General features: G+C 42.6%; 1 protein-coding gene across 1 annotated transcript in view; it reads right to left on the minus strand.

Annotated features, from left to right (window-relative positions):
• Positions 1-27,817, minus strand: part of LOC138453509 (four and a half LIM domains protein 2-like) — a 478,916-nt gene that overhangs the window by 10,888 nt on the left and 440,211 nt on the right. Inside the window, exon 6 of the mRNA XM_069606420.1 lies at positions 18,895-19,081. Within this exon, the coding sequence (XP_069462521.1) occupies positions 18,895-19,081 (187 nt within the window). The remainder of the gene's footprint in view (positions 1-18,894; positions 19,082-27,817) is intronic.

Consider the following 27,817-nt stretch of genomic DNA (forward strand, 5'->3'; position numbering starts at 1 on the left):
CTAAGGGGTCAAAGATGCTGTTGGTGGTGGCCACGATTGGTCTCACTGGTGGAGAGTTTAGATTTTTATGAATATTAGGAAGTCCATAGAACACTGGCATGATTGGATATTTGTTGAATAGATAATCTATTTTTCTTTTGTTTGTCCATTCTTTATGTAGAGCCTTTAAAAGTACTTGTTCGGTCAGTTGTTTGATTGTGTTAGTGGGATCCTGAACCAGCAGTACATAGGTGTCTTAATCGCCTAGAAGGGATCGGCAGTTTTGGTTATAGAATTCCCTGTTCATGACAATCGCACCCCCCTTATCTGCTTGTTTGATCGTGATGGTAATATTGTTAGCTAGCTGTCTCAACAGTCTGTGTTGGTGTTTTCTTATGTTCTGTGCTTTCAGATCTGAATATTTTATTGAAATTAAATCCTTCATTATTGAGTTTTCAAAAGGTTTGAGTGCTGTGTTTCGGACGTGTGGATTTAAAGTGCTCTTGGATCTCATTTCTAAATAATCAAATGTCCTTGATCTTTCTTCTATTGGTAGTGTTGAGTCAAAGAATACTTTTATTCCAATTTTTCTAGTCAATTTGAACATATTAACCTTTTGCTCAAATAGAGTTGTGTTGTTAGTTGGTACAAAAGAAAAACCTAGATCAAGTAAGTCTAATTCTTGTTCGGAAAATTTTCGATTGGAGATATTAATCATTAGTGTGCTGTCTTCTTTTTGGTCCTCGATCTTCTTGTGTCCTCTCCTTGTTTTTCTCCACCTAAACAAATTGGTGCATTGGAGGATGATGCTGTTGTTCTGGTGGGTGCTAGATGGTCCAGATTGGTGTCTCCATTGTCAATTGTTGGCGTTCTTGAAGGGTGTGTCCCACGGCTGCCTGAAGTGTCACTAGATGTGTCTGTTTCAGTATTACTTTGCTGTCTTGGTTGGAATGGTTGTCTATAGGGCTGTGGCTGTTGATTTTGATGATGAAAGTCTTGCCAAGTGAATACCTGTGAGTAATCCAGAGTATCTATTCTGAATTTTCTAATTTTCCTTCAAGTATTTTTGATAAGTCTTCTGCTGACAGGAGTATGCTGAAGACACCAACAGAAAACTTGACTTGACAGAGAACAAAGAAAAATTAGAAAATTCAGATGAGATACTCTGGATTACTCACGGGATATATTTTTCCAAAACGTGTTGAGCTCTATGTGTTTTCTATAAACCTATGATTAATAAAAATATGACATGAAATGTACTGTTGATTTGAACTAATACAAGTGACATTTACTTGATTTAAAGTCAGAATTATACCTACTGATAAACTTTGCATCACTACAAATTTCCTGAACCTCTGACTGGTATTTACCAATAATAAGGGTGTGCAGGGGACGGAAGTGTCTGTCAATTGAGGACACTTTATTTTTTGCAATTAGTCTGACAACGTTTGGTGTCAGAGTCGTTTTTTTTCTCTCCTGCACCCTAAAATCGAATTACATCTACTTTACGCTTGTTCAAAGCCATTCATTTTTTCAATAATCAAGGTGTGTGTCAGCCTATTCCAGTTGCATAGACTAGCTGACAAGAGTTTTCAAAAAGAGTTGTAAACACTATCTCTATCCTTTCTGTGCATTGAATTATCTGTCTTGCCGGTTCTCTGTACCACCATGGTGTTACTTGCAAGATGTAGGCATGCGCTTATCAGTATAGGTAGCATGACAGCATTACAGCATCAGTGGCGGAACTCTGCTTTATTAATGTTAAAGGAACAGCCCGTGATATAACACCTGCATTATGTGAGAATGATGAACAGAAGCAATTCACTGATAGTCGCTGGATTAACTGAAGGTACAACACTGAACGCGCCCTGCTAGATTAATGTGGGGGTAAAGGAAGAAACAGAAATGTTCCAAAAGAAAAGTGTGGGTGAGCAGAGTTAAACTTAACAAGAGCATTAGTTTGACTGACTCCTTATTCCTGTACCTGTCTCTAACTAGTTCTAAATCAGGCCTCATTACGAGTGAGGCGGTAGGGGTTTAACGGCACCGGTAAAGCTGCCGGCACCGTTAAACCCCTACCGCCTCATTACGAGGTTTGCTCGCGGGACCCGCTCTGGACGCCTGGTTTTGCCAGACGTCCTTAGCGGGTCCCGCGAGCAGCCCAGCATGTTAACCAACATGCCCGTCATTAACAGGCCCGTTGTTAGCCTGCTCCCCATTCCCATTGAGCCCTATGCGGGCTCAAATGGGAATGGGGATGGTCCGGGTTCCCTGAATGGGGAAATTCCGGGCCCTCCAAGGTCAGAATGGCCCGATATTTCCTCATTCAGGGAACCCGGACCCGAGTTTTGGTGTAGCCATGCCCTTATTAAGGGCATGGCTACCTCCAAACTTGTAATGAGGCCCATTGATTTGTAAACTCAAACTCATTCAGAATAGAGTAGTCATAGGAATTCATGCTGTACATTACACAATTCCATCTCTCCAGGTTTATATGCTCTCCACAGTGGAGCATTGTAATTAAAATACCCTACATCACTTCAGGGCTTAGGTCCTAAATACCTTTCCCTCTATCCCACACTATATCTGACTGAAGGACTTTCAGGTCGGCACAGTAAAACAAACTCAAGTTCTATATATTTGAACATGTTTGCTGTTTTAGCAGTGAGTGGGCAATTATATGAACTCTGGGCGAGAGGCCCGCTACGGCATCACCCTATTATCATGCTGGTTAATTGCCACATGTAGCATGCTAACTAAATGCCCATGCCTAAGAATGTGCCATGGTAGGTGCGGAACACATGTCGGCTAAATAGGCTACTCAAGCAACAAAGTTGAATTAAACTGAGTGCTAATCACCATCAAGTGTGGGACCTTTTCGTATCTGAACTGATGCTACTGCGTTGATATAATGCTCTTAACCCACACAGCAGGTTCTAGCTGCTCTCCACAATCTAAGGACAATCCTGAAAATTCTATAGGTAGCTATGTGAATACAGTATCTGCCACTAAGTACAACTCGCGTAAGATCATTTGGATCATTTGCTGCTATAGCGCCTACAGGCTTGAATATTCTCCCGAAACAAACACAAGAACTGAAAAGCAGCGGATCAAATTCAGAAAAAAAACATAACACCTGTTTCAGTCAGAAATCCTTCCTTCCTTTTCCGGTCTATTCCCGTCTCATTCCACCATGCTCCTTACAGAGTGTGCTTCAAAGTGGCTTCAATTTTTGGGGTTTGCAAAATAAAAGTAAGCAAATAAATAAATAAACAAACAAACAAACAAACAAATAAATAAGAGCTTGGTTCTGACTGTCCCTACCTACCTCCAATGTTCCGGCTCATAAACGACCCAACTCCAACCTCTCTCGATTCTTAAGTGTAGATGACTACTCCTAGTGCTGCGCACACCGCCTTAGTGAGTGGCCTCTAAAAAGGCTCGGTGATGTAATGCTTTGAAAGAAAAGGGAATGATCAAAAACATTTGAATCGCCAATCACAGCACTGCCCTGTTAATTTAGGTCAGGGATCTAAAATGTTGGCTCTATAGATGAATTTGACTACAACTTCCATCAGCCCTAGCCAGCACAGTCAATGGAGAAGAATCATGAGAGCCATAGTACAGCATATCTGGAGATCCACAGGTTGCAGACCCCTGATCTAGGTTCAAAGTGTTCTCAGCACCTTTCGCTTTTCCTGAATGTGTCCTGGGATGCCAGGCAAAGAGGGCCTGAGCAGAGGAGTGGGGCTGTAGCGGCCTGGAGATCCTCACTGCATTTTAGCAATTGTTAGTGGTCAAAAACTGGGACAGGTCATCAGCATTAAAGTAGGACTACGCTTCAGTATCATGAGAGCTGGGGACAGGCCTATGGTATTCTCCCATTTGTAATGCTGTACCTTTGGAAGCAATCACATACCTTGCTAATTGCTGTCATCTGAATTCGAAAAACTATTTACCCAACTGCAAGTCATGCCTTTAAAGAGCTACTGCAGTAGAATGAATTTAACATGTGCCTAAGCATGATTAGTTTACCCTGTTATTTTGTTAGCTGTGCAGGCAAAGAGCCACTCAGAGCAGTAATATGAAGTGACCGTTCGTATCCAGGTTCCATACGGGGGACCCCTGCTCCCCATATTCTCCATTATCCTATCTCTCCTCCCACATTGCTTGATCCTCATTTGCTATAGCCATCCCAGACGTTGCTGGTGACAGTGTGACTATAGAACAAACACAGGTCTTGAAGAGAGTGCTATTTTTATTATGGCTAAAAGTAGATTGAGAGTAGCATTGACAAGGCATCCCCAAGGTGTCGACTGGTTTGGGATTTGGAGAAATACATTGTCATTGCATGTGTCCTGCAATAATGTCCCCATCACACAGAGGGCCATTCACGGGGGAGTTAAGTGGCATCATGATAGGCTGCTGAGGGTGCTGGGGCTCTGACAGATCTTGTAGGGACCAGGATGCAGGGCCGACAGCTGTGTTTATTTTCTATCTACAAATGAGTAGGTTCAACAAAACTACCAACCACTGGCCGCACGTACAATTAAACATTGCCTTTATTTATTTATTTATTTATTTTTTAATTTATAAAGCACACTAGCAGCCCGGAGGTATCGAGGGGCTGATTCAAGGATATGTCTTAGTTACATGGTGCAGAGATTGCTACTGGTTACAATAAGTATAGCAGTTATTGGTTTTAAGCTGGGTGTGACCCTTTCCATAAAAGAAGTACACTTTGATAAACAAGACAGTGTGTGTGCTCAACAAAAGAAGCTATGCCATAAAAAGAAATGGTTTAATTTTATTAACATTCAAAACTGGGTCTTTTTCGGATTTTCCAATATCCATTTCAAAAGATCACTATCAAGATATATTGTAGTCATAATAAGATTGTTACACTTTTCTTGCTGAGAAAAGCACATTATCAAAACATACAACAATCATATGCATTGTTACTAGTGTACTGTTTTGAAGAAAGTGGAAGGATACACATAGCACCAATCATGGTTCTTGGCTACTTTGCAGAAAATCAGAAGCATTTTGAGGACATAGGAATTACCACAGATCTTTACATTCCATAAATATGTGTTTGAGGAAAGGGTTGTATGCTTGTAACACTAACTACCTCATGCACACTGAGATGGTTTTTATTTACGTTTTTTACAACATTCACCCTGGCATTAAAATATTAGTATCCATGAACCACATGTCGGAGTGATTATCCTGGGGCTGGCAGAGCCGTCCACAGGCCTCCGGGCTGGGGAGGCCCCAACTCCTCCCATGTCCCCAAAAGGAGTATGAGACGCACAAAAGGAGCAAGGTGGCTCTGCTGTTTATTATAACAACGGCAGGGATGGGTCTCGGATCGTACGCGTCCGATGAGACTCTCACTCTTAGTGGGGCTCGCAGGCCCTTTTTACAGCAGTATGACGCGCTATCCGGGTCACCTGGGGAAGTTAGCAAAAAACCTATCGCCACTCTGGATTGGTTCCCAGGTAGCATGTGGAGAAGGATATTAGTGGGAAGGATGGGTCAGGTGGTGCACTTGGGTTGTCCCTAATAGTTGTTACTTTAGAATAGTTACAAGGAGACCCCTGGTGATTGGCTAACACTAATGGTGTCAGTGATGAGCCCCCCCTGTGTTCTGATTGGTTCTCCCGCGAGCCCCCAAGCCTGGGACCATCGTCGTTCCCAGCTCGCGGTGTACCTGTCATTAGCAACAATGTGCAACTATGTGTTTGTGCAGGCAACGGACAGGTCTGCTCATAGGCTTGTGAGCGGGTCGTTCCCATTGCTGTAGGTGTCCATCTTGCCGCTTCGTTGTTGCAACCTGGGTCCCAGACGTGGGACCCAGGCGGCTTCCTGCCTCGTGAGCCTGGCACCTTGTCAGTTCGGCTTGGTCACGTGTGGAGAGATCGTAGCTGGAGCAGAATTATGAGCATTAGATTTGTATTTCGCTTCTGTGGGCTTAGCATTTTACAGGTATAACCTTGGCGCTGGGCTCGCGGCATGCCAGTTGCAACATCGTGGCCTTGGCTGTGAGCTCTTGCTGGGGGCTCATTCTGCATGGTCAGCACTTGTACTCTTGTTCTGAGAGGATTTTCATGGCGAGGCTCTTGCCTGGGTGACTCTTGCTTTCGGCCTACCCGGGCCTAGTACATGTGTGGCGGTACATAATCCATGGTATGGGGGTCTCGGGTTGACAGGGCGTCACAAGCAGTATTAGATGTACATGATGGTGTCGTCATATGGGTGGGTGGCGGGAGAAGCGTCAGCAAGCATATACACAAGCTCTTCAGGCATCTTGCATTTCTGCGGTATTGTGAAAAGGCCTATGTGAAAAATAACAACGATGCACGTCAGTGGGTGTGTCGGTCACCTACGTCATAGCACTGTGTATGTTCTTCGTGTAGGTTGGTGTGTGAGTAACCAGTGTGCATGGTGGCACGTGTGTTCTTGGCAGTTGGCTATGTCGTTATGGCGTCTCTAACGATGTGGATACTTGTGGCTGTTGTTCTTAGTCGAGCTCATCCATGTCGCAGGCGTCGGCTTGAGCCGGGCGGGCTAGTGTGGGGCGTGCTGGTGGGCATACTCCTCTTATGTGTAAGTTTCTGAACCAGGGTATTTTGTCATCTGGTAAATATACAAACTCGTCTTGTGGGGGGTGTCTGGGTCGTGATCCTCTTGGCCATGGTCTGGATGAGATTGGGGGGAGGGTGTTGTCCCATTCTCCCACTTCAGTCCCCCCACTGGTCGACTTGTCGACCACAAACTCATCCTTTTCCTTATCTCCTTTCACTCTCCATACTTTCGTTATTCCGTCCAAGTGCTCATAGTGGTTGACATGATCTTCGAACGACCAGTACATGTAAACGCAGCTGCCGCAGGGTTTGCAGTATACCCTTCTTCCGACACAGCTCCTCGGGTTTCTTGGATTCTCTACCTTCACAGATGGTGGATCCATGTGGTTGTCAAGTATCTGTTTGTGCAACCTCTCTCTTTCCTTTATTATCATGTCTGTGTGCTTGACATCGTCAGCCGTTAGTAAGGCGTGCATGCCGACCATCTCCATCATTTCGTCTGTTGTACGTGCTTTTCTAGCTTTCCAGAACTCTATCACAATCAACACAGCTGTACCCAATATTATCACTCCTACTATTAATTTCAGTCCATCTGACAGCCATGAAGGCATCCATGACAATAGAAATGAAAACCAGCTGTTATCTTTCTCTGCTCCTTTACTCTCTTCCATCATTTTGGAGTGCATCAGGGCCAGTTGTGATACTGCTTCAGTAAGTGTTCCATTATCTGCATCGTTAGCAGGGATAAATGTGCAACATGATTGTCTAATTTTTGCACAAACTCCTCCTTCCATTGCCGTGAGAAGATCCAGCACATACCTGTTTTGCAGTGCTACCATTCTCTTCTTTTATGGCGTTGAATCCATTGACAGTCGAGTTTATTGTCATCATCAGCTCCCACCGGGTGATCTGAAGCCATTTTGCGTTTGCATATGCTTGTAGTCCTGGGTGTATTATTGATGAAAAGAACATTGCTGCTCTGCTAAATAGTCTGTGTTCTGGTGGGATGGAGGTGAGCGCTGTTTCTGACCTTCCCCACAGGTAGTTCCCCTTGTCTTTTTGCTCTTGACAAGACGTTATTGTTGTTGTTCTCGTCACCTTCTGCGATCTTCACTGATCTCTTCTTCCTTTTGTTCCCTTCGTCCATCTTGGGGAAATTGGCAATGTTGACATGTTTCTGAGGCACAACCAGGGATGGTACGTTGATGTGTACCATGGTGTATACTCCATTCCATAATGGAGGCAAGGTGTGGTACGCCTTATCACCGCAGGCCCAGTAGTGGCCCATTAGAACTGCCGTGCCAGCACCCCCCTCAGGTAACTCTACCATACTTCCACAGTTGATGTTGTATCCCACATCCACATCACCTTTGTTTTTGTAGCACAGTGTGGGTGCAGTCAGTGATAGTATGCTTATTGGATCTTCGTCCTTCTCCATCCACGTCAGCATCGGTACATATTTACCCCACGTCGTCCAACATATGTCGTTGTGCTCCTGTACGGTGGTAATATTTTCTCTTGTTATCATGTTGCTCCCAACCACTCCTATTTCCCATTCATTGTTCATATATATTTTCCCAGTTATAGTTATTAGAGGTCTTTCCCAGCACCCTTGTTCACCAGGGACTTCAGTTGCATACCAATCACACGGCAGGTATTCTAGCGTTACTTTCTTTGTTTCTCCTTTGTCAGGGCCATCCGTCATGTATCTGAAGGCTTCAGCATTTAGTCTGCTTTTAGGGTAGCTCAAGTATGTTTTGAGGAAATTGTTTTCTTATGGATATGTGTCTCTTGTTTTCCATTGAAGTCTCACCACCGTCCCTGGGAATTGTCCTTTCATTTGGAATAGTGCCAGATATATTATACATTTTACTGTTTTTGCTGGTATTTCAGTGGCTACGAATGTTCTTGATGCGTTCATGGCGTATGGGATCAATGAGCACACATAGCAGGTGTCCTAAAAAAAAAAAAATTCTGAAGGGGTGTGTTATTGTTGTTAGTATTCCTTAATTAAGCTCTCCCTATCAAGTAATCATTCAATGCCCAGGCGAAAAGCTGTTCCCACGCTAATCTTAGTGACCTATCTCTTAGAGTCGGCAGGTGCTCGTGGAGATGGGAAAATGATAGTTCTATGGCCAGAACAAATGCGGTGTAGTATATGTGTACCCTTCTCCTTTTCAGATACTTTGGTCTCCTTATGTGGTATACAAATTGGTGTGACAGGGCCTCGGGGGTGTTATCATCTGTGGGCAGCATTTACTCCTGGGCAGAGCACAAGGTTAGTTACTTTACTTTCTAAACAATACAATAATATGCGGTACCTGCATGTGCGAGACAAAAAGAAAAGAACAACATACAAGTGTTTTATATGTGTTTGCTGATGAAATTTGCAACATGAGAATTTAACTCGGGACAGAACCATGCTTCCTTAATTTGTGCTGCAATCACTTCCATTCCTGTGTGTGCCGGATGGTGAAGCTGAGCCAGGGCTGTGTTCAACAGTGCCAGCAGCATAACCACCTTTCTGGTATTATTTTGACGCCACAGTGCGTCTGTGGGGGACATTGTACACCCTCTTCTCACCCATAGGTCCTTTTCTGCCATTGGTGCAGCTGCCTGCAACTCCATTATCTGAGTTGTAGGGAGATGGGTGTACCCATCCTTCATCAACATCTGTCTTGCCATCGACCTCCCTCTGCCTCTCTCTGATTCTGGGGAAGTCCACATTTTGCCAAAATATGCAGCATGTTTGGCATGTGCGTCTGCTGTTTCATTACCTTTCGAGATAGGATCATCTCCATTAGTGTGGGCCTGACATTTAACAAAGCTATTTCTTGGGGATCGTTAATTACTTCAATGAATTCGGCTAGTAAGAGGGCATGTTGCACCGCGGTGCCATCAGCTCTTCTAAATCCCCTTCTCTGCCACTTTATTAATCCTGAGTGCACCGTTGATGTTACATATGCACTGTCAGAGTATATGGTCACTCTTTTGTCAAAACTTTCTTTTAGTGCCAAAATCAGTGCGACCAATTCCGCTGCCTGAGCCGAATAATGCTGTGGTAATTGGACACATTTCACTGGGACATACATCAAATCTTCCGTCATTCTAACTACTGCTGCCCCTGTCCTCCTTACCGCATCGCTCAGATCAATAGTTGATGACCCATCAATGTACATTATTTCACCCCCCTTAAGGGCATCCTCCTCGACCTTCCTTGTGCCGGAGTACATTTCAATAGTCTGTGTGCAATCGTGAGCATAAGCACCTTCCTCAACAACTTCTGTTATGAACCTGGCTGGGTTTACATAACTGCATCTGACAATTGTCAATTCAGGTCTGGATAAGATGATCTCATAACCTGATTCCATCTGTGTGGTCAGTGTGGACTTGGGCTTGTTTAAAATGGCAAACAGTGCATGTTCCACAAATAATGTGGTGGCGCACCCCATTTTGATTGATGATGATTTTTCCACCACAAATGCTGCGGCGGCGAAGCCCTGTTCGCAAGGGAAATGACCTAACATCACATGGTCCAAGTGACCGCTGTAGGAAGCTATTGGCTTGTGTCCCATGCTTGTTTTCTGAGTTAGTACTGCCTTCATTACTGCTGAGTCACAATGTAAAAAATTGAAAAATTGATGCTCATAATTTGGAGTGGCTAGTACGGGCGATGTGGATATGGCGTGTTTTAACTCATCAAACGCCTCTTTCATTTCCCTTGTCCACCCCAAACTTTTGTCCCCTTTTTGTGCTTCTCTCAGTGCTTCAAGCAGGGGTCCTATGTATGAACTGTAATCAAAAACCCATGCCCTGCAGTAGTTGAATAGGCCCAGGAACTGCTGCAGTTCCCGCACAGTTTGTGGTTGTGGTGTGTTGGTTATGGCTTGTGCTCTTTGTGGTGCAATGTTTCTTCCATGCTGGGAAATAAGTTGGCCAATGTATAGTACCTGTTCCTGACAGTACTGTAACTTTTCCTTGTCTACCTTGTATCCCTTCTCAGCCAACACTGTCAGCATTTTTACTGAGTCATTCTGCATGGTCAGCACTTGTACTCTTGTTCTGAGAGGATTTTCATGGCGAGGCTCTTGCCTGGGTGACTCTTGCTTTCGGCCTACCCGGGCCTAGTACATGTGTGGCAGTACATAATCCATGGTATGGGGGTCTCGGGTTGACAGGGCGTCACAAGCAGTATTAGATGTACATGATGGTGTCGTCATATGGGTGGGTGGCGGGAGAAGCGTCAGCAAGCATATACACGAGCTCTTCAGGCGTCTTGCATTTCTGCGGTATTGTGAAAAGGCCTATGTGAAAAATAACAACGATGCACGTCAGTGGGTGTGTCGGTCACCTACGTCATAGCACTGTGTATGTTCTTCGTGTAGGTTGGTGTGTGAGTAACCAGTGTGCATGGTGGCACGTGTGTTCTTGGCAGTTGGCTATGTCGTTATGGCGTCTCTAACGATGTGGATACTTGTGGCTGTTGTTCTTAGTCGAGCTCATCCATGTCGCAGGCGTCGGCTTGAGCCGGGCGGGCTAGTGTGGGGCGTGCTGGTGGGCATACTCCTCTTATGTGTAAGTTTCTGAACCAGGGTATTTTGTCATCTGGTAAATAGGCAAACTCGTCTTGTGGGGGGGTGTCTGGGTCGTAATCCTCTTGGCCATGGTCTGGATGAGATTGGGGGGAGGGTGTTGTCCCATTCTTCCCTTCTCCCACTTCACACATGTGCCCTCTCGGACAGCCTCAGTATTTAGATGTGAGGATAAAATCCTGTGACATCTCTCACTCTATTGAGATTCCATTCTCCTTTGCTGAATTTGAGGACGGGCTGAGAGGAGAGGCCTTGCTCGGTGTAAAGATACCTATGCGTAAGGGGTTGTGAGCATGCCCAGTCTGCAAAGCGCAGACATTCTTTGATAATTGTATTTATAGGAAATGCACAGCCATTATTCTGGTCAACCTTCTATACCATAATTTCTATCCCATCTGCACCATTGTGGTTTTAGTTTTCCTCCATAAGCGAGGGAGGGCTTGCCCAGATATTCATTCCTTGTTCGTTGACTGCCTACTATGGTTGTTTTAGGGTGTCCTCAATTTAATTTATTAATAGTCAGTTCACTGACATTTTCAGCATGTTAGGGTGCTCTTGTTGAGGAAATCTTCTTTATCCATGGAGTTTGTCAAAAACCTACAAAGATGTGTAGCCGCAGAAGACACCTACGAATGAGAACCTAGCACACTGTCATTGAACAGCAATCAAATTATCCTACTCGAGAAATGTGTGGAATTTTTTTTGTTTACTAAATAAAAATTGTTGATCCTAAAAAGTGTAACTGTTGGTGTCCAAATATCCAGAGGTTGCAATGTTCTAACGGATAACGCAATTTGAACATTTGAAAAATATAATTTGAAACCAATATTATAAATCCAAATTCATAAACCGGAAAGTGAAAAAGTTAGTTGAGAAAAACATTATTCTGAAAAATAGATGGTGAATCCTTCCTAATCCATTTCAGTTCCTTCTTCAGGCGATATATATAATGCCATTTTTGTCCTTATCCAGAGAAATTAGTTCAACAGCTCTCGCTTGTTTGTTAAACAGAGTCTGCGCAGCAATATGCTCCTCTACTCTCCATCAGTCTTTTATCCATCTTGATGGCTTAAAGAGGCCCAATTAGACAGGTAGCGATTGTAGGTTAGCCAGATGTTGAACTGACTGTACAAAGCTATGTGACTCATTAGCATGTAGTGCTTTGGAATGACCCAAACGTGTTATGTGATTGCTCTTGAAATTATTATGGAAAGTGCAGTACACATTCTTCATTAAATAGTTGGCAAAGGATTGTTTGGTTGGCAGAAAGAGATTTTCTTAAATCCTTGGTTGCCAAAGAAGTGTTTGGAGGGGGCTACTGAGTTTCCCTCCCATCCTTGATGGTCATAATTCAGTTATCTTTCAGTAATATTTATAGTAGCCAGTGCTTGTGGAATTTAATGTTGCTCCGGAAATAATACAGAAAAATACTCTAAATCGATTCACCCTTAGTATGGTTGCTCAGTTTTTCTCACAAAACCTGAAAACCACAGCACACCAGGGTGTCCAACTGATGTGGTATGTATTCTTTAAGATTGCTAGTAAAGGTTAATGCCCAAACCCTTTCCACAAATATAAACATAATAGCCTAACCGGCCACTTGCGCCAATACCACAATCTCTTCACACACTTATAATGATAACAGAGTTAGTTCTCTTGGAAACATAGTTTTTAATCTAATATACACGTTATGCTTTCACATCCATAGCTGACACGTGTTTCAATCTTTCAAAGGTCCTGTTCAGGGCTGTTTTGTATTCCAACGTATTCATATCCCATTAACATATGTTGACATTAACCTAAAAAATAATTGCAAACATTGTATCATTTCACATAATAGTATACAAGTCACAACATGAGTCATAATCAAAGAAAAAAAGACAAAAAACATAATTATTGGCAGGGTAGAACAAGGACATACTGGGGAGAAGAAAAAGACAAAAAACATCATTACGGTTACGCCATTGTTATCATTTTCGTAACCTCTTTATCTTCCAATATATTCATGATACTTTGTCACCTATTTAACCATTCTACAGTTAGGTATTCATATGTGGAATATTCAACCATCACCAATAGTGAGTACATGCACCAAATCCCTCTTGTACAACATATAAAAGATAATCGTTATTCTCTTGACTAATTCGTTGTATTGAGATGAATATAGTAGCTGGGCATGTTGGCACCTATTTGTAATATTATCTTATTATAATTCACCTCGAAACTTTATTGATAGTAAACCTCCTTTCCCATTTGTGGACCAAATGCCTCCAACTGTGATATAGCACCTATGTCTTGATATTTTTGATGGTGACCATATAAACAGTGATAGGTTTAAAGAAACTGTATATGTACCTAATTTCTAATATTCATTGCACCAAATTGATCTATGTGTAAGTCAGATATTTCTGGTATGTTTTGCTCAAACCCAAATCTGAAATATGATACAATTAGTGTATTAGTGAAAATCAGCTTCTCTAATTTTTGTAAGTACAATTCTGTTTCCAAAAAATTATATTGCATACCTTTTTTCATAACATTCTTTAAAGTTTCTCTTACTAGTCGCTTTGCATTGATTTGCCCATTTTCTTCAATAAATGCAGTCCCTCAGTTGGAGTCTGCTTAAAACTATTCTTTGTGACTACAATCAAAAATTATATAAATATTGTAAGGGCTAATGTTTAAAACTTTCTTTTCAACTAAGCCTTATCCATGTACTTGTCCTTATATACCTTTCGTTTTCCAAATCCTTCATATTTTCATATGTGCCTTAATTTAAGTCTTGTTCTTGATAGTTGCCAGATTCTTAAATCTCAGACTGTTCTGATAAGGCCATACACACCCCTAGTAGTGGGGGTAAAGAACAAGTATAAAACAAATATTCAGATATTTTGAGATCAAATTAAATATCTTTAATATCTCTGATGTTCCTCTACAAACTACAGTTTTCATCAGATGAAATACTCGCAAATGGCTTGATTGACCAATCCTCATTCTTTCCAAACATACTCGAACCACAGCATTCTGCGTGGCTTGTTGGGGCAGCCATCTTGAAAAAGCGGCCTTCAAATACACCTTGTGACATCAAATGTTATGCCATGTGACGTGATGCGATCATGTCCATATCAAAATACACTGTTTCTGGCACATATTGCGCTCATGTTTGCCTGTATACTTCCACATATTCTAGACAAAGGGAAACACCTTTGGGCCCACAACCTCTTAAAGTAATTGTGCGTTCTAATGATTCATGCACTATAAAGCCTAAATTCCCCTTAATTACATATACTTACATCAATGTCCATTTCTACAAAAAAATTATTTCTATCTACCGCGTGATGTCACACGTTACGTCATGTGACATCATGCGTTCTTTTCCATATAAATAAAATCCATTGTACTATTTGTTAAAGGTACCATTCCTCGCTTTACTACACTAAGCATAACTGTGTGTTACTCGCAACTCTGTTGATCTAATATATCAACTTGTAGTTCATGCCTTTTAAGACTCTGAATTCCAGAATTCATATGTTTAGAATTCTTTATTTTGAATCCTCCCCATTTGGGACAGATTCTTTTAATTTAAAAACTCAACTTGTATCTCTGGATTAAACATTAAATTGCTCTGATTTCATGTTTGGAGATTATTCAACATACTCAAGCCACCAATTCAAAATACAACACAATAAATTGCTCACCACCTATTGGTGTCAATGTACATAAAACCTAATTGTACCAGACCCATATTCCATCATTTCGGATTGTGTCCTCGGATTCTGGTCACATCCTAAATCCAATATATAGTCATTAGACATTTTACCTTTTCAAATATATCACATAAAGTTGCAAATGGCAATTTCACATATAACCTTTCCCAAGTCATCTATATCCCTTGTAATCTATCACCAATAACATGACTTATGGTTATGGCATTCTGCATATATACATTGACTTCATGTTCCATAAGCATTTCCTTTACCTTAATCACTCAGGATCACATTGCAGATCCATTTACAGCTTCTATGGTCCATTCTTACTTACTAATCATTATAAAAATACCCTCATTTCATGGTCTGGGTTTAGACCCTTTGCAATTGTCGGGTATTGGCAAATCATCCTCTCTTAAATTTGTCATAGGTTTCTCTCTCTGTCCCCTACTCGACGGTTAGAATGGGCTAGTTTCAAACCAACAAATCGTATTGCAGCTTTCTTATCAAGTTGATGATTTTTGCATTTTTACATTTTTGCAATTATTTTTTCTGTTAATGACAACATATGTTAATGGAGTATGAATTTTGCAATACAAAACAGCCATGAATAGGACCTTTGAAAGGTGGAAACATGTGTCAGCTGTGAAAGCATAACGTGTATATTAGATTAAAAACTATGCTCCCAATAGAACTAACTATTATAAGTGTGTGAAGATGTTGTGGTATTGGCTCAGGTGGCTTATCAGGCTATTATGTTTATATGTGTAGGCATTCCCATTGTTTGACACATATTATAACTTTCCACAAAGACATTTATTGCACAAATCACTCCATTAATCTGAAATGTAGCAAAGGTCCTGGACTTGGTGATATTCCAGCCACTGGCTGGCATACCAGAGCTCCTCTAATGATTATTCAGCAGATGATGCATTTCAGGCATGGGTAGGTGCCCATTTTTGGCAGTTGAAGTATTGTTGTTGTGTTTTTCCTTTTTATTGTATTGGTTTACAAAAAAACCTATAGATCATGACAAAATACATAAATCACTCTATGCAATACAGCATTAATATGCAGACGAATAGTAAAACAGAAAAAAGTGAATGATTTTACCTACAAATCATCGATTAATTTACACATTTTAAAATATTTGACCATAGTGTTTAAAAAAGCTGTATTTCTAGCACTAAAAATCAATTTCCAAAACTCCTCATTGTTCAATCAATTGATTTCATAGACACAATGTAAAAATATTTCCTGTCTGGGCATTCTATCACAACATGTTTTGAGTCTCTATACCATTATTACAAAATCTGCAATCACTATCTGCTCGCAATTTCCTACTATATTCGATTTCTCTTGTATGGATCAAACTAAACCTAAATCCTAAGAACAGACTTTCGTAGCGCCCATCAGGGCATTTTTCTAAATGTGCTGGGAGTAGTCCATAGTGCTTATTTTCATTGGCAATCTCTGAATACAGTTTATAACCTCCTGTTTTATGTGCAAGTCCGAATCTCATCCCATAGCTTCTTCTTAACCTGCTATAAATTACTATTCAAATGTTCTCTAGCTCAATTAAAAAAATTCTAAGTATTCTCACATTTCACTTTAAAATATTTCAAACAGCTGTAGTCAGGTTTCTTAAATTGTCTCAAAAGAACCTTATATAGAGTATTTTCTGCTGCAAAAAGTATGTTAATTTAAAGAGTCAAAGTCTTCCATAAGTATATAACCTGCATCATAATTAACCCCCGAACACAATTTGGAAGAGAGAGGGCCTTGCGCCAAATCTTACCCTGTAGAATCTCCTAAGTAAACTGTTTGGTTACTGAGTTAGTTTCTAGACCATACAAAAATGCCAGAATAACCTTTTATAAAACTTAATGAGAGGGACTAGGGCAAACCTGCAATATTTGTGTAGAGTGTGCCACATTTGAATGGCAAATTGCTCCCCCTTTTCATGTAATCTACTATTAAGGGCCGCCCCACATGATACAATAGTTAGAACAAACCTCAAATACTTTAGTTCCTGCACCATAGCCAGCCTGTGTTCCCTCAATTTCCAACAATAGCCTTCCATTTTTTTCCCTAGTACTCTCCAAACACATCATATTAGTTTTAGATCAATTAATCTTCAGTTTGTTATCAACAGTATAGGATAGAAAACCATCAATAATATGCTGCAATCCTGTTTGAATGCAATCCAAAAGAACAATATCTTCTGCATAGCTAGGCCAAGCTATTTTTTCACCAGCTATTTGAGGGGGGACAAACGCTATGGGAAGAAATATTCACCTAAATCTGAAACATGTAAATTAAACAAGCAGAGGGCCAAGACACAAGCCTGTCCAAGCCCCCTGCTAGTTACAATTTTGTTTGTTAATTTACCATTCATATTCAGCCTCACTCTTAATGTAGTCTTGTCATGCAGATTCACTAAAATATTTAGTAATTCAACAGGAAGTTCCCATTGCTGAAATATAGTCCATAATCAAGCTTTACTAACCATGTCAAATGCCTGTGTAAATCAACACAGGCAACATATAATGTAAGGATCTCCATGTCCAGGGCATAAGTTTAGTTCTCAAGATATCATTCAATCAGGTGAAGAAAACCATTGGCCACAGTTCTGGGGCTTTTTTAAGCACTTTATTACTCAGACCGTTTGGTCCTGGAGCCTCAGAGTTAGAGGTTTTAATGATTGATTCTATAATTGCCAGATAGGAGATTTTTATATTCCAAATGCTTTCACAAGAGACAAAGCATTGAGAACCCAGACTTAGATTATAGAGATCAGATAAAATGATACCCAGTTATCCTCCACTATAGGATTAGTCTGGGCATCAATTTAATCATTGCCCTTATTATTAACATAAGTCAACAAAGTCACAGTCTTATATTTTATTACTGCTTCCAGCATGCACTCGCCATCTCTATGAGGTAACAAGTAACGATGGGCCTTGACCCAGTTCTTATAGCATTGTTTTAGCTTTCAGATTTGCTCCCTTTTGAGAACTGGATCAGTTACCATCACATTCACTAATCTGAACTCTTTTTTTTTTTTAACAAGTTCATTGTAACTATGTTGGCCAACCTGAAATTGAAGTTTAATCTTATTCTTGGACATCTCATAAATGTAACTATGTATGAAGGTAGGAAAGATGGTCAAATTAAAAACAGCGAATATTTGGGAGTAGGTGGTCCTATCCATAAACCTAAACATATTCTCATTAAAACTGATAACCATCTTGCGTTTCCATATCACCCGATTTCTCCCTCCGTCCGCCTCTAGATTTGCATGCAGACTAGGTTGGCAAAGGCTACCTTTCATACATATTGTGGCAATCAACATGTTGTGATCACTTAGACTATTTTGTATATTCTCCAGGTAATCACATCGATCAAAAAGTGTCTTGTGAGGCAAATGTAATCTATTCTTGAATGGATTGCTCTGCTTTGCCAGGTCATTCTGCTGAGAATATCCCTCTTACGTTGCCATTTAAAATATTCACACTCCAATCCCTACAATCCTTAGACCAATGCCTATCCGAGACCCACAGTTGTCGTATTGTCACAGACTCTCTCTTGGTAATGTTTTTTGGGGTGGGTGTACACACCTTTGATTAATTCTCTTTGAAATGAGCTTTCGATTGAGTAACTTCTCTTAGCAGTGTCCAAAGTGTGTAGATGATTTTGGACCACTACGCTGGTGACTGACACAGTAAAAAATCCTAATGAAATGAGTGTAAATCGTGATCTGCTTTTGATGAGTCATTGCATACCCTGATACGAGAATACGCTGCATGCCTTTAAAATGTTACAGAAATCTTGCCACAGATAAAAAATGGCACAGCTGAAAATGGATGAACTAATCAATGAATGAATGACTGGATGAATGAAGGGATGCATGGATTGTATAGACCATCAAGCCACAAAAACAATTCACTGCATTACCCTTTTGTGTAGTGTACTGTTCTGTTCGTTAGTCTAAGAAAGCGAAAGAAGAAATAAAGTGTGTTTACTTACATGCAATAGGTTTTGCACATGCCACACATCTTCTGGAATAGAGGGCACTGAAACAATCCAGGCAGTATATGACTTTGTCTCTCGAAGTACACTTCTGGCCTGCCAGCTGCTTTTGACAACGACTACACAAGAAGCACTCCTTATGCCACGGCTGACCCTGGTATGTTACTCCCTCTGTGGTGATTGCCTAGGGAATGAAAAGTGTAAGTCAACAGAGTAAGCCTGGCAAATTCATTATGAAAACAGGAAAAAATGGCTGCCCCACCTAAGAGAAAATAGCCTTCCTACCTTATGGGGTACACAGTTAAATATCAAAAAAAGGAAACCTCCACAGTTAATACATAACAAGAGAACTCAACAATATTATTTAATCGTGAGATTCTAAAAATCATATATTTAATATCCTTAAATGAATGTTATTGAACCTATCTGCACACAATCATAGAAAACGTATAATAAATATACAAGTAAAAAACATACAATAAAAAAATATTTCATCTCTGAACATTACACACGTTACAACCAGAAAAAGTGCCACTTTGCATTATCTTATTCTAAGGTATTATGAGCGCAATAAACATAATGTGCAAATTCTTGCTCCTTCACTAGCCCAACTTGTCCAAGTTTATGTCCTTCAAGCTCTATTCCGCTGGACATTCATCAGGGGCTGATAAACGTTGTAAGTGTGATATACTTGACTGTTTGGTGCATCCTACTTTTTTCAGAATCCCTTGAATACATAAAACAATTATGCTTCATTATTAAGTCTGTCATTAATTCTTACACACTATGGATTCCGTTAGCATCATGATATGGGAAATAATTACTCCATATCTTACCGGGGCTTTGGTTCAATAGCAGCTCAGGCACTGCTTTTGACTCCCTTCTTCCTAACGGCTACAAGATCATCTCCAAGCCACAACCTCACTATGCTGGCAGAGGGGTTGCCTTAATCTTCCCAGAATGGGTCCCTTCCTCAATCATATCCACCCAGCCCTACTCTTCCTTTGAGAGTCTGGTCTGCAAGTTGTTCATCTCTCCATCCTCCTCTCTGACCATTGCCACTGTTTACAGGCCCCCCAGCACTATTCCTCTCTAAATGGGCTGACCTCTGCTCCTCTCTCCTCTAAACCACCTCCAATCTCCTTTTACTGAGCGATTTCAGCATCCAACTGGACTCCCTGGGCCCAGCGTCCATTCACTTCTTTGATCTCTGCACTTCCTTATTCCTCTTCATTCTCCCTTCTGGTTCAACCCACTTGGCCGGACACACTTAGGATGCCATCATACCTTCTGACCTCTCTCTCCCCCCTGCTCCTCTGGTCACACCACTCTCTGGGTCCGACCATTCACTCCTCTCTTCTTACCTGGGTCCCCTCGGCCCACAGACTGCACCTCTGCCAGCGCTGCCAACCTCGTTCATGAACATTCGTCCGATGAAATGAGTGTCAGCTGCTAACTTCGCATCCACCTTCATTCCCCTATTCCCCTGGCCCTGACTCTACCACTGACTCTGCTCTCAGCAACCTCCATCTGGCCATCACTAACACTCTGGATATCCTTGCCCCAGTCATGAGAATCCACCTAAAACCTGCCGCTAAGTGCAATATCTGGTATGCCTCTGAACTTGCAACCCTGAAACGCAAGTGCAGAGCTGTGGAAAGAAAGTGGCAAACTTCAGGCAAACCCCTGACAAACTGGCTTGCCGCCTGCTCCAGAGGCAATACAGACTCTCCATCCATGCCAAAAAAAGGACCCACATCCAAGCTCAGGTATCGGGTGCTTCCAACAACACGGCTGAACTCTTTAAAATCTGCAGGGAACTAGCCAACCCTTCCGCAGTGTCCTCCTCCCCTCTTCCGTCCCAGGCCCTCTGCAACGCACTGGCCTCACACTTCACAACAAAACCTCTAGACATCCTGAGCACCCTCGCTACCCTCCCTCCCAACCCCCCCTCACTCCCTTGACTCCATGGCTTCTCACTCTCCTTCTTCCCCTTTCTCCTCCTTCTCCCCTGTCACACCCAAAGAAGTCACCAGAGTTGTCCGCTCCATGAAGGACTCTTCCAAACAGGCTTCCCCTTGCGCCTCCAGAACCATCAATGACAACATTGGCTCTCTTGCCCCCATACTCGCTGACCTCTGCAACCACTCTTTTGCCACTGGTTCCTTCCCCTCCTCCCTTAAGCACTCCCTTGTGCACCCCCTTATGAAAAACAAAATCAGTAGACCCTACCTGTCCAGCCAACTACCGCCCTATTTCTATCACCCCATTCCTTGGGAAACTGCTGGGGAAGCTAGGCTTTCCTCAACTTACCTCAAACACTGAACTTGTCGGTGGTCTCCATGACCATCAATCTGGATTCTGAGCATCCAGAGGCACAGAAACTGCTCTTCTGAACACCCATGAAAAATTGCTCGTATCTCTGGACTCTAACTCTCCAGCTGCCCTCATCCTACTCGATCTCTCCTCTGCCTTTGACACGGTCAACATCTCTCCCTGGCTCTTTAACACTTAACTTGCTCAGCTGGTAATCCTCATCTCCTCCTTCGCTGCCAACTTTCAGTGCTACACAGATGACACAAAACACATCCTGCTGACCCTCTTGCATCCTCCATCATTCCATACTGCCTATCTGCCATCCAGTTCTGGTGCACTTCCAACAATCTCTGCCTCAATGCCAGCAGGACTGAGATTGTTCCCATTGGGACCCCATCTCCCTCTTTTTTCCCCTCTCTCTGGCCTTCCTCCATGGGTTCTCCCACTGCTCCTTCATCTGAAGCCAGAAACCTCTGAGTCATCTTCGACTCCTCTCTCTCCTTCCTCCCTCACACACAGGACATTGCCAAGAAGACCCACTTTCAACACTTCCTTCTTCAAGGAATCCTCCCTTTTCTCACTTCCCCCAGAAGCTCAATGTCACCCGCGCCCTGGTTCTCTCTAGGCTTGACTATTGCAACAGCCTTCTTCTGAATCTACCTTCATCCACTCTACGGTCCCTCCAGGTAATCCAAAATAGGGCAGTAAGACTTATCCTTGGCCTTAAACTCAGGGACAACATCTCTCCTGCCCTAAAAACTCTTCACTGGCTCCCGGTTGCTGCACGGATTAAATTCAAATCCCTTTGCATCAACCACAAGGCTATCTGGGTCCAAGGACCATCCTATCTGCAACCCTTTCTTACTAAATACTCTCCCTCATGACCTCTATGTTCCTCTGGCACCAACTCTTTGCATGTCAAGTGTTTCACCAAACAGAGGGCCGGAGGTCATTCTCTTTCTTCAGCTGGCTCCCCCCTTTGGAACAGCCTCCCCCTTCCTCTTGAGCAGGACTTCCTCAAATTGCAGAAGCTCCTCAAGACTTTTCTCTTCACCTCCTCCTTCCCTTCTTCTCTCCCCTGCTGATTTCACGGTTGCTGTGATTGGGGACTAGGGCCCTTATGTAGCCTCGGGGTCCTGGCCTTACACACCCAATTGCCCGAGCCTCTGCCTACCTCGCAACACTTGCCACAGCACCCACCGGCCATCGTCCTGTAGGCCTGAACTCATCTACCCAATGCAGTTCCTGGTTGCATAGCACTTACAATATTAGGCACTTCATCTTCTGCTCACCCATGAGCACAGACATTCCAGCACTCACCCCACTCCCACTTCCCCTCTACTTTGCTGCACTTGCATGTTCTGAATGCTCAGAAGGAATAGTAGGTTTGTCTTCTACTCCACTGTATTTATTGTTATTTCTTTTCCCATGTACCCTCTCTGTTGCCCAGTGGCCGCTTTGAAATAGAATATACTTACCATATAAGCGCCTAACAAACGCACAATAAATACATAAATAAATAAATTGTACACGAGAGTTAATATCACGCAGGAGATAATTCATCTCTGTGATTACCTAGCCATCATCCTGGATGTCAACCGCCTACCTCAAACTAAACCCATCCAAGACTGAATTCGTCCTCATTGGTCTGCCCGTTAAAAACAACTTGTCCAACAACGGCTCAATGATATGCGGCTAGAAGGATTTCATCCACAACTCTCAGACTCAGCAAAATCCTTAGGCTTCACCATTGACAGCACCTGTCCTTCCAGAAACACATAGACAAGAAGGCACAAATAGCCTGGCTCAGAATCTCTACTCTTCGAAAAATCAAACCCTTTCACCTGCCGCAAGACTTCTGGACAGTAGTGCAGGTCGTTGTGGTCTTGCACATTAATGGGGGAAATACTCTCCTGACAGGGCACCCAGCCGTTCATTTGACTCCCCTAAAAGCAGCCCACCATGCTGCAGCACATCTTATTATGGCAGCATAGAAATTTGACTGAATCACCCCATCCTCCGGTAGTACATTGGCTTCCACTCCAAGCCAAGATATTGTACAAGACTGCATGTATCATCTACAAAGCAGTCAAAAGTAGCACACCAGCGTACCTGGCGGCTAACAGCCACATATCCGGTGGCACACGCTCCTCGTGCAGCAAATCAACCAACCGGCTTGAATTACAACTCGTTTGCGAAGAGAGGACCTGCAAACAATCCTTCTCTCGACATTCACCCGCCCTCTGGAACGACATCCCAGTGTCGGCTCGGAATGCCCCCACAATTCTCCAGTTTTGCAAATCTCTCAAACCATGGCTCTTTCAACAACACCTGACCAAGGACTAATTCCAATGGTTGCACATACCAACGCACAAGCCTCACAGTAGGACTACTGTTAAAAGATGCTAGTCCAAAGGCTGGCTACCCAAACTCTGTACAGCGCTTCGTTGCTCTCGAGCTAGGTCCGCGCTTTAAAGATAAAAAAGAAAAGGGATGTGGGAGGAGGAGCTGTAAGAAGCAAAAGTGAGGTAAACTTGAAAATGACCAGTGAAATGAATAATATATTACACATGGGGGCATGTAGGCAGTGCAATTGGCAAAGAAGTCAGAGCAGTCATCCAAGTTCAAAACGTTTAGCAGATAAGGAGGACTGCTTATATCCATTGAATTTGCCATGTAACCAATTTTCATACAGCACTAATTCCTTGGAGTGGCTTTATAGCACCAAAAAACATCAACAGTGCTAACCTAAAGCTAGAGAACTGGAGAATCTCAATTAGACCTACAACAGTGCCTATCTAAAGCCTTTACTGAAGATCCATTGCAGGCCCTCATTCTTTAGACACATTGGTTATTCGTACCACAACTGGATTTCCATGAATATATTGAAGGGTTGGCATTGGCGACTCTCTAGTTATGAGTAAATCACCTCTCCATAGGAATAACACTTTTTGAGTAGTTTAGAACTTTGGTTCAAAACGTTCTAAAAAACTATAGATCTGTATATCACTGGCACATTTTGTGATTTTTTTTTTTGTGAAGGGGGTTCCAAAACTAAGGTTTTCCCACTCATTTTCCATAGACACATTTTTTGTCATAGCTAGAGCCCCAACCGCCGGATGGATTTTTGTCAAACCTTTGCAATGATATTGTGTCTGGTTTGACCTGCAATCCTTTTATGGGTGGTGCAAATCCATCCATCGGATTATTTTCAGTGTCTAAAAGTAGATAAATGTTAATTAGTGATATCTGGGTCCACATGCTACAGTTCATTGACCTACATATGGCCATATAGTTACCTAATTGGCAATTTTGGGACCAGGGTCACAGACTCTCCTGCGAGTGACCCGAACCCGGGTTTTGGACCTACTAAGAGGCAAGCGGATTAGCTCTTTGAAAGGCAGCCAAACTGGTTGACCAGGGTGGTCATTGTTTAGAGGGTGGCCAATGCTGGTGGTGGGAATTCTGCGGGGTCATGTGACCTTTTCCTGCGCCCCAGACCACCCCTGTTCCTACGCAAGATCTGGTGAGGTCAGAGAAGAGCTCAAATGCCCCAAAATGGCAACTAAACAGCTGCTTTTTTCCTGTACTCACAAGCCTGCAGATCCAGGTCTGACAGTTGACCTGTGGGTCGCGAACCAAAGACAGATCTCAGAGTGGGCCCAAACCTAAATTGGTCCTGCACTGGCTTGGACACGTGGAAAGGGTCTTAAGCCAAGTTGTAGCCCATGGACCCACCAGGGCCATTCCCAGTGGCTTAGAGATCCACAAAGGAGGTGCCTTTTCAAAAGCCTGGTGTGGTTTGAGGTATGGGTAATGGCTATGGCCTAGGGCACTGGTCATGCCCGAAGTGTTCCATTGAGATTCCATGGACCACTGGCTATGGCTGGCCCACCAAGACACGCAAAGTAGCCACTGGACCTGGCCTTCTGAAGGCCACAATTTGTATTTGTTTCATTTATAGTGCCTAATCAGGCAGAAGAAACTACATTTAGGGACAGGTCTTGCGGATGCATTTAAGCCTGTTTGCCAGAAAGTTAAGGGGAAGTATCATTGAAACAGGTACGTTTTAGTAGGTTTATTTCTCAAATCGAGGGGTAGAGAATTCCAAAGACGAGGGCCATAAACAGAGAAGCATCTGTCTCACTGATGAATATAAAAGGACAGGGAACCAAAAGTAACGTTTTTCTTCTGATCTAAGTGACCTGGTTGGATGGCAGTGGTAATGTATGCTTGTGCAAGTCCATTTCTACATTTGTAGACTAGACAAAGAATTTTTAAATTAATTATTTGATCAACCGCTAACCAGTTTAGAGAATGTCGAAGGATGAACACTGGTGTGCCCCTAGGTGCTCCAAAGACCAGCCTAACTGCCACATTTTGGGCCACCTGTAATCATTGTAACTGATGTTTAGGAATGCCAGCAAGAGCGGCATTGGCATAGTCTAGTTTTGAATCAACTAGTGAGCCCACCACCACTGGCACATCTGGTGGGGTTAGATAGGATAGAGCTGTTCATAACCACTGAAGAGTATAGTATACTGATTGAGCTATAGCTCCCGCCTGATGGTCACAGCCTAAGTTGGACTGCTAGTAGCATCCCAGATTCTTCACTTTAGGGGCAAAGCTGGAGGGTAAACCAAACAGGGAGGTGGAGGAATAGTATCTGTATAATCTTTAGTTAACCGTTTTGGTCCCAACAGTATGATTTCAGCTGTAGTTTATTCAGTGTCACGAATCGTGCGATCTATTCCATACGTTCTATAATGTTTGCAAAAGACACAGCAGGATCTTCGACCTGCAGATTTAGATGTGTGTTATCTATCTTCAAATTGTATGACAAGTTTCATTTAGAGACAATACTCATCAGAGGCTGCATATAGATATTATATAAAATAAGGGGCAATGATGATCCTTGTGGAACTCCACATTGTACCAGGGCATCTTCTGATATATAGTTGCCCAATTTAACACATTGGCGATGTTCCATCGATAAAGAGCTGAACCATGCCAATGCTTGATCAGACAATCCCACCACTCAAGTGAGTCTGGTCAGCATGATGTTGAAGTCCACTGTATCAAACTCAGTAGAAAGGTCCAACACAATCAACAGGGTCATTACGCCTTCATCTGCACTTTTTACTATATCACCCCATACAGCAACCAGTGCTGTCTTGGCCCCATGGAAAGGGTGGAAACTGGATTAATAAATATCCAGAAAAGGATGTGTCTCAATATGAGATTGTAGCTGGGAGATAACCACTTTCTCCAGTATCTTGGCTAGCCAAGGCAAACCTGCCAATGGCAAGTAGTTCTGAAGAATTTCCAGATCTAAAGTTTTTTTTTTTTAGCAATGGTGTTAGTGCTGTAATTTTTAAGCTGGGTGGCAAGCTTCCCTTGCAAAAAAAGTAATTAACAAAGGTTGTTATAAATTCACTGAGGTACGAAGCGTTGTTATGAGCAATGCAGTCACGAACCCCATCATACATGTGTACAGTGGGTTTGAGATTCTGAAGCAACTCATATATTATATCTGAGGTTACCGCAGAAAACTCAAACAGGTTTTTAGCCGGACCACACTGGTACGCCGGGCGGGTAGAGGATTGAATTTAGATGCTTTAAAAATGATGTCCTATTGGATAGTTTCAATCTTACCCTCCCTAGGTGTCGAGGCAAGTGGGACCACACCGGGAGTGACCCTCCCTTTATGGTCAAGGACTCCCATTCCTGTGAGGAACTCCCTAATTCCCTCCACTTGATGTATTATATGGACTTGTCTGAACTACCACGACATTATAAGTTCCGTTATATAAATAAGGATACATTGAACCTTTATGATTGTGAAGATGAAATTGAAGCCATCCCTTTAAATGAGAACTCGCAAAGGACTGTGCCGAGGACGTTGAAAAGGATCAACTAATCACTGAGAAAGAGAGCAGTGTCGAGCGCTTGCTGGTGGCGGGACCATGTGAGAACTGTGGTAGGCAACCGGCCTGTGCAATGACGCCATCACCACCATTGGGAAAAAGCAACTCCCGTACAGATCTGATGACGCACCGGGGCTGACTGCGTATGAAGCAGATGCTGCAGAGAGTTAACTGTTACCGGAGACGTTACCCCACAGGCCAGAAGGTAATAAGGGGAACGGGTCTACCGGAACACCAAGAGGGAGTTATTGTAAGCAGAGAGAAACTCATCTGGGTCCCCGTGCCAGAAGAGTGGGGAAAAAGTTGATAAGTCAAAACTGTGTCAACGGGATACAGAGAAATATAAAAATCATGGAGAGTGAGAGAAATAGCATTGGAATTCTATTACAGAGGGAAAAGGGAAAGATTACCCAAAACCGGGGAAAAAAGTAATAGGAGATACCACAGAGAGACATTTGGGAACCAAGACCCAGTGGTATCGTTTTTATCCCTCTGCAGATCACTCTGTTGATGTCTCTTATGGATTCTTTTAGTCCTCTTTTCCCATTTTTCATTATTATTAGTTCCCCTCCTCCTGGTCTTTCCATGCTTTACACATTCTCACCTCTCTCCACCCATCTTACCCTCTTAACTGCATCACTCTCATACAAACTAACAGTACTTTCATTTTTCCCTCC

Source organism: Ambystoma mexicanum, chromosome 4p (assembly GCF_040938575.1).
Source record: "Ambystoma mexicanum isolate Mex_15411 chromosome 4p, UKY_AmexF1_1, whole genome shotgun sequence".
Taxonomy (NCBI): Eukaryota; Metazoa; Chordata; class Amphibia; order Caudata; family Ambystomatidae; genus Ambystoma; species Ambystoma mexicanum.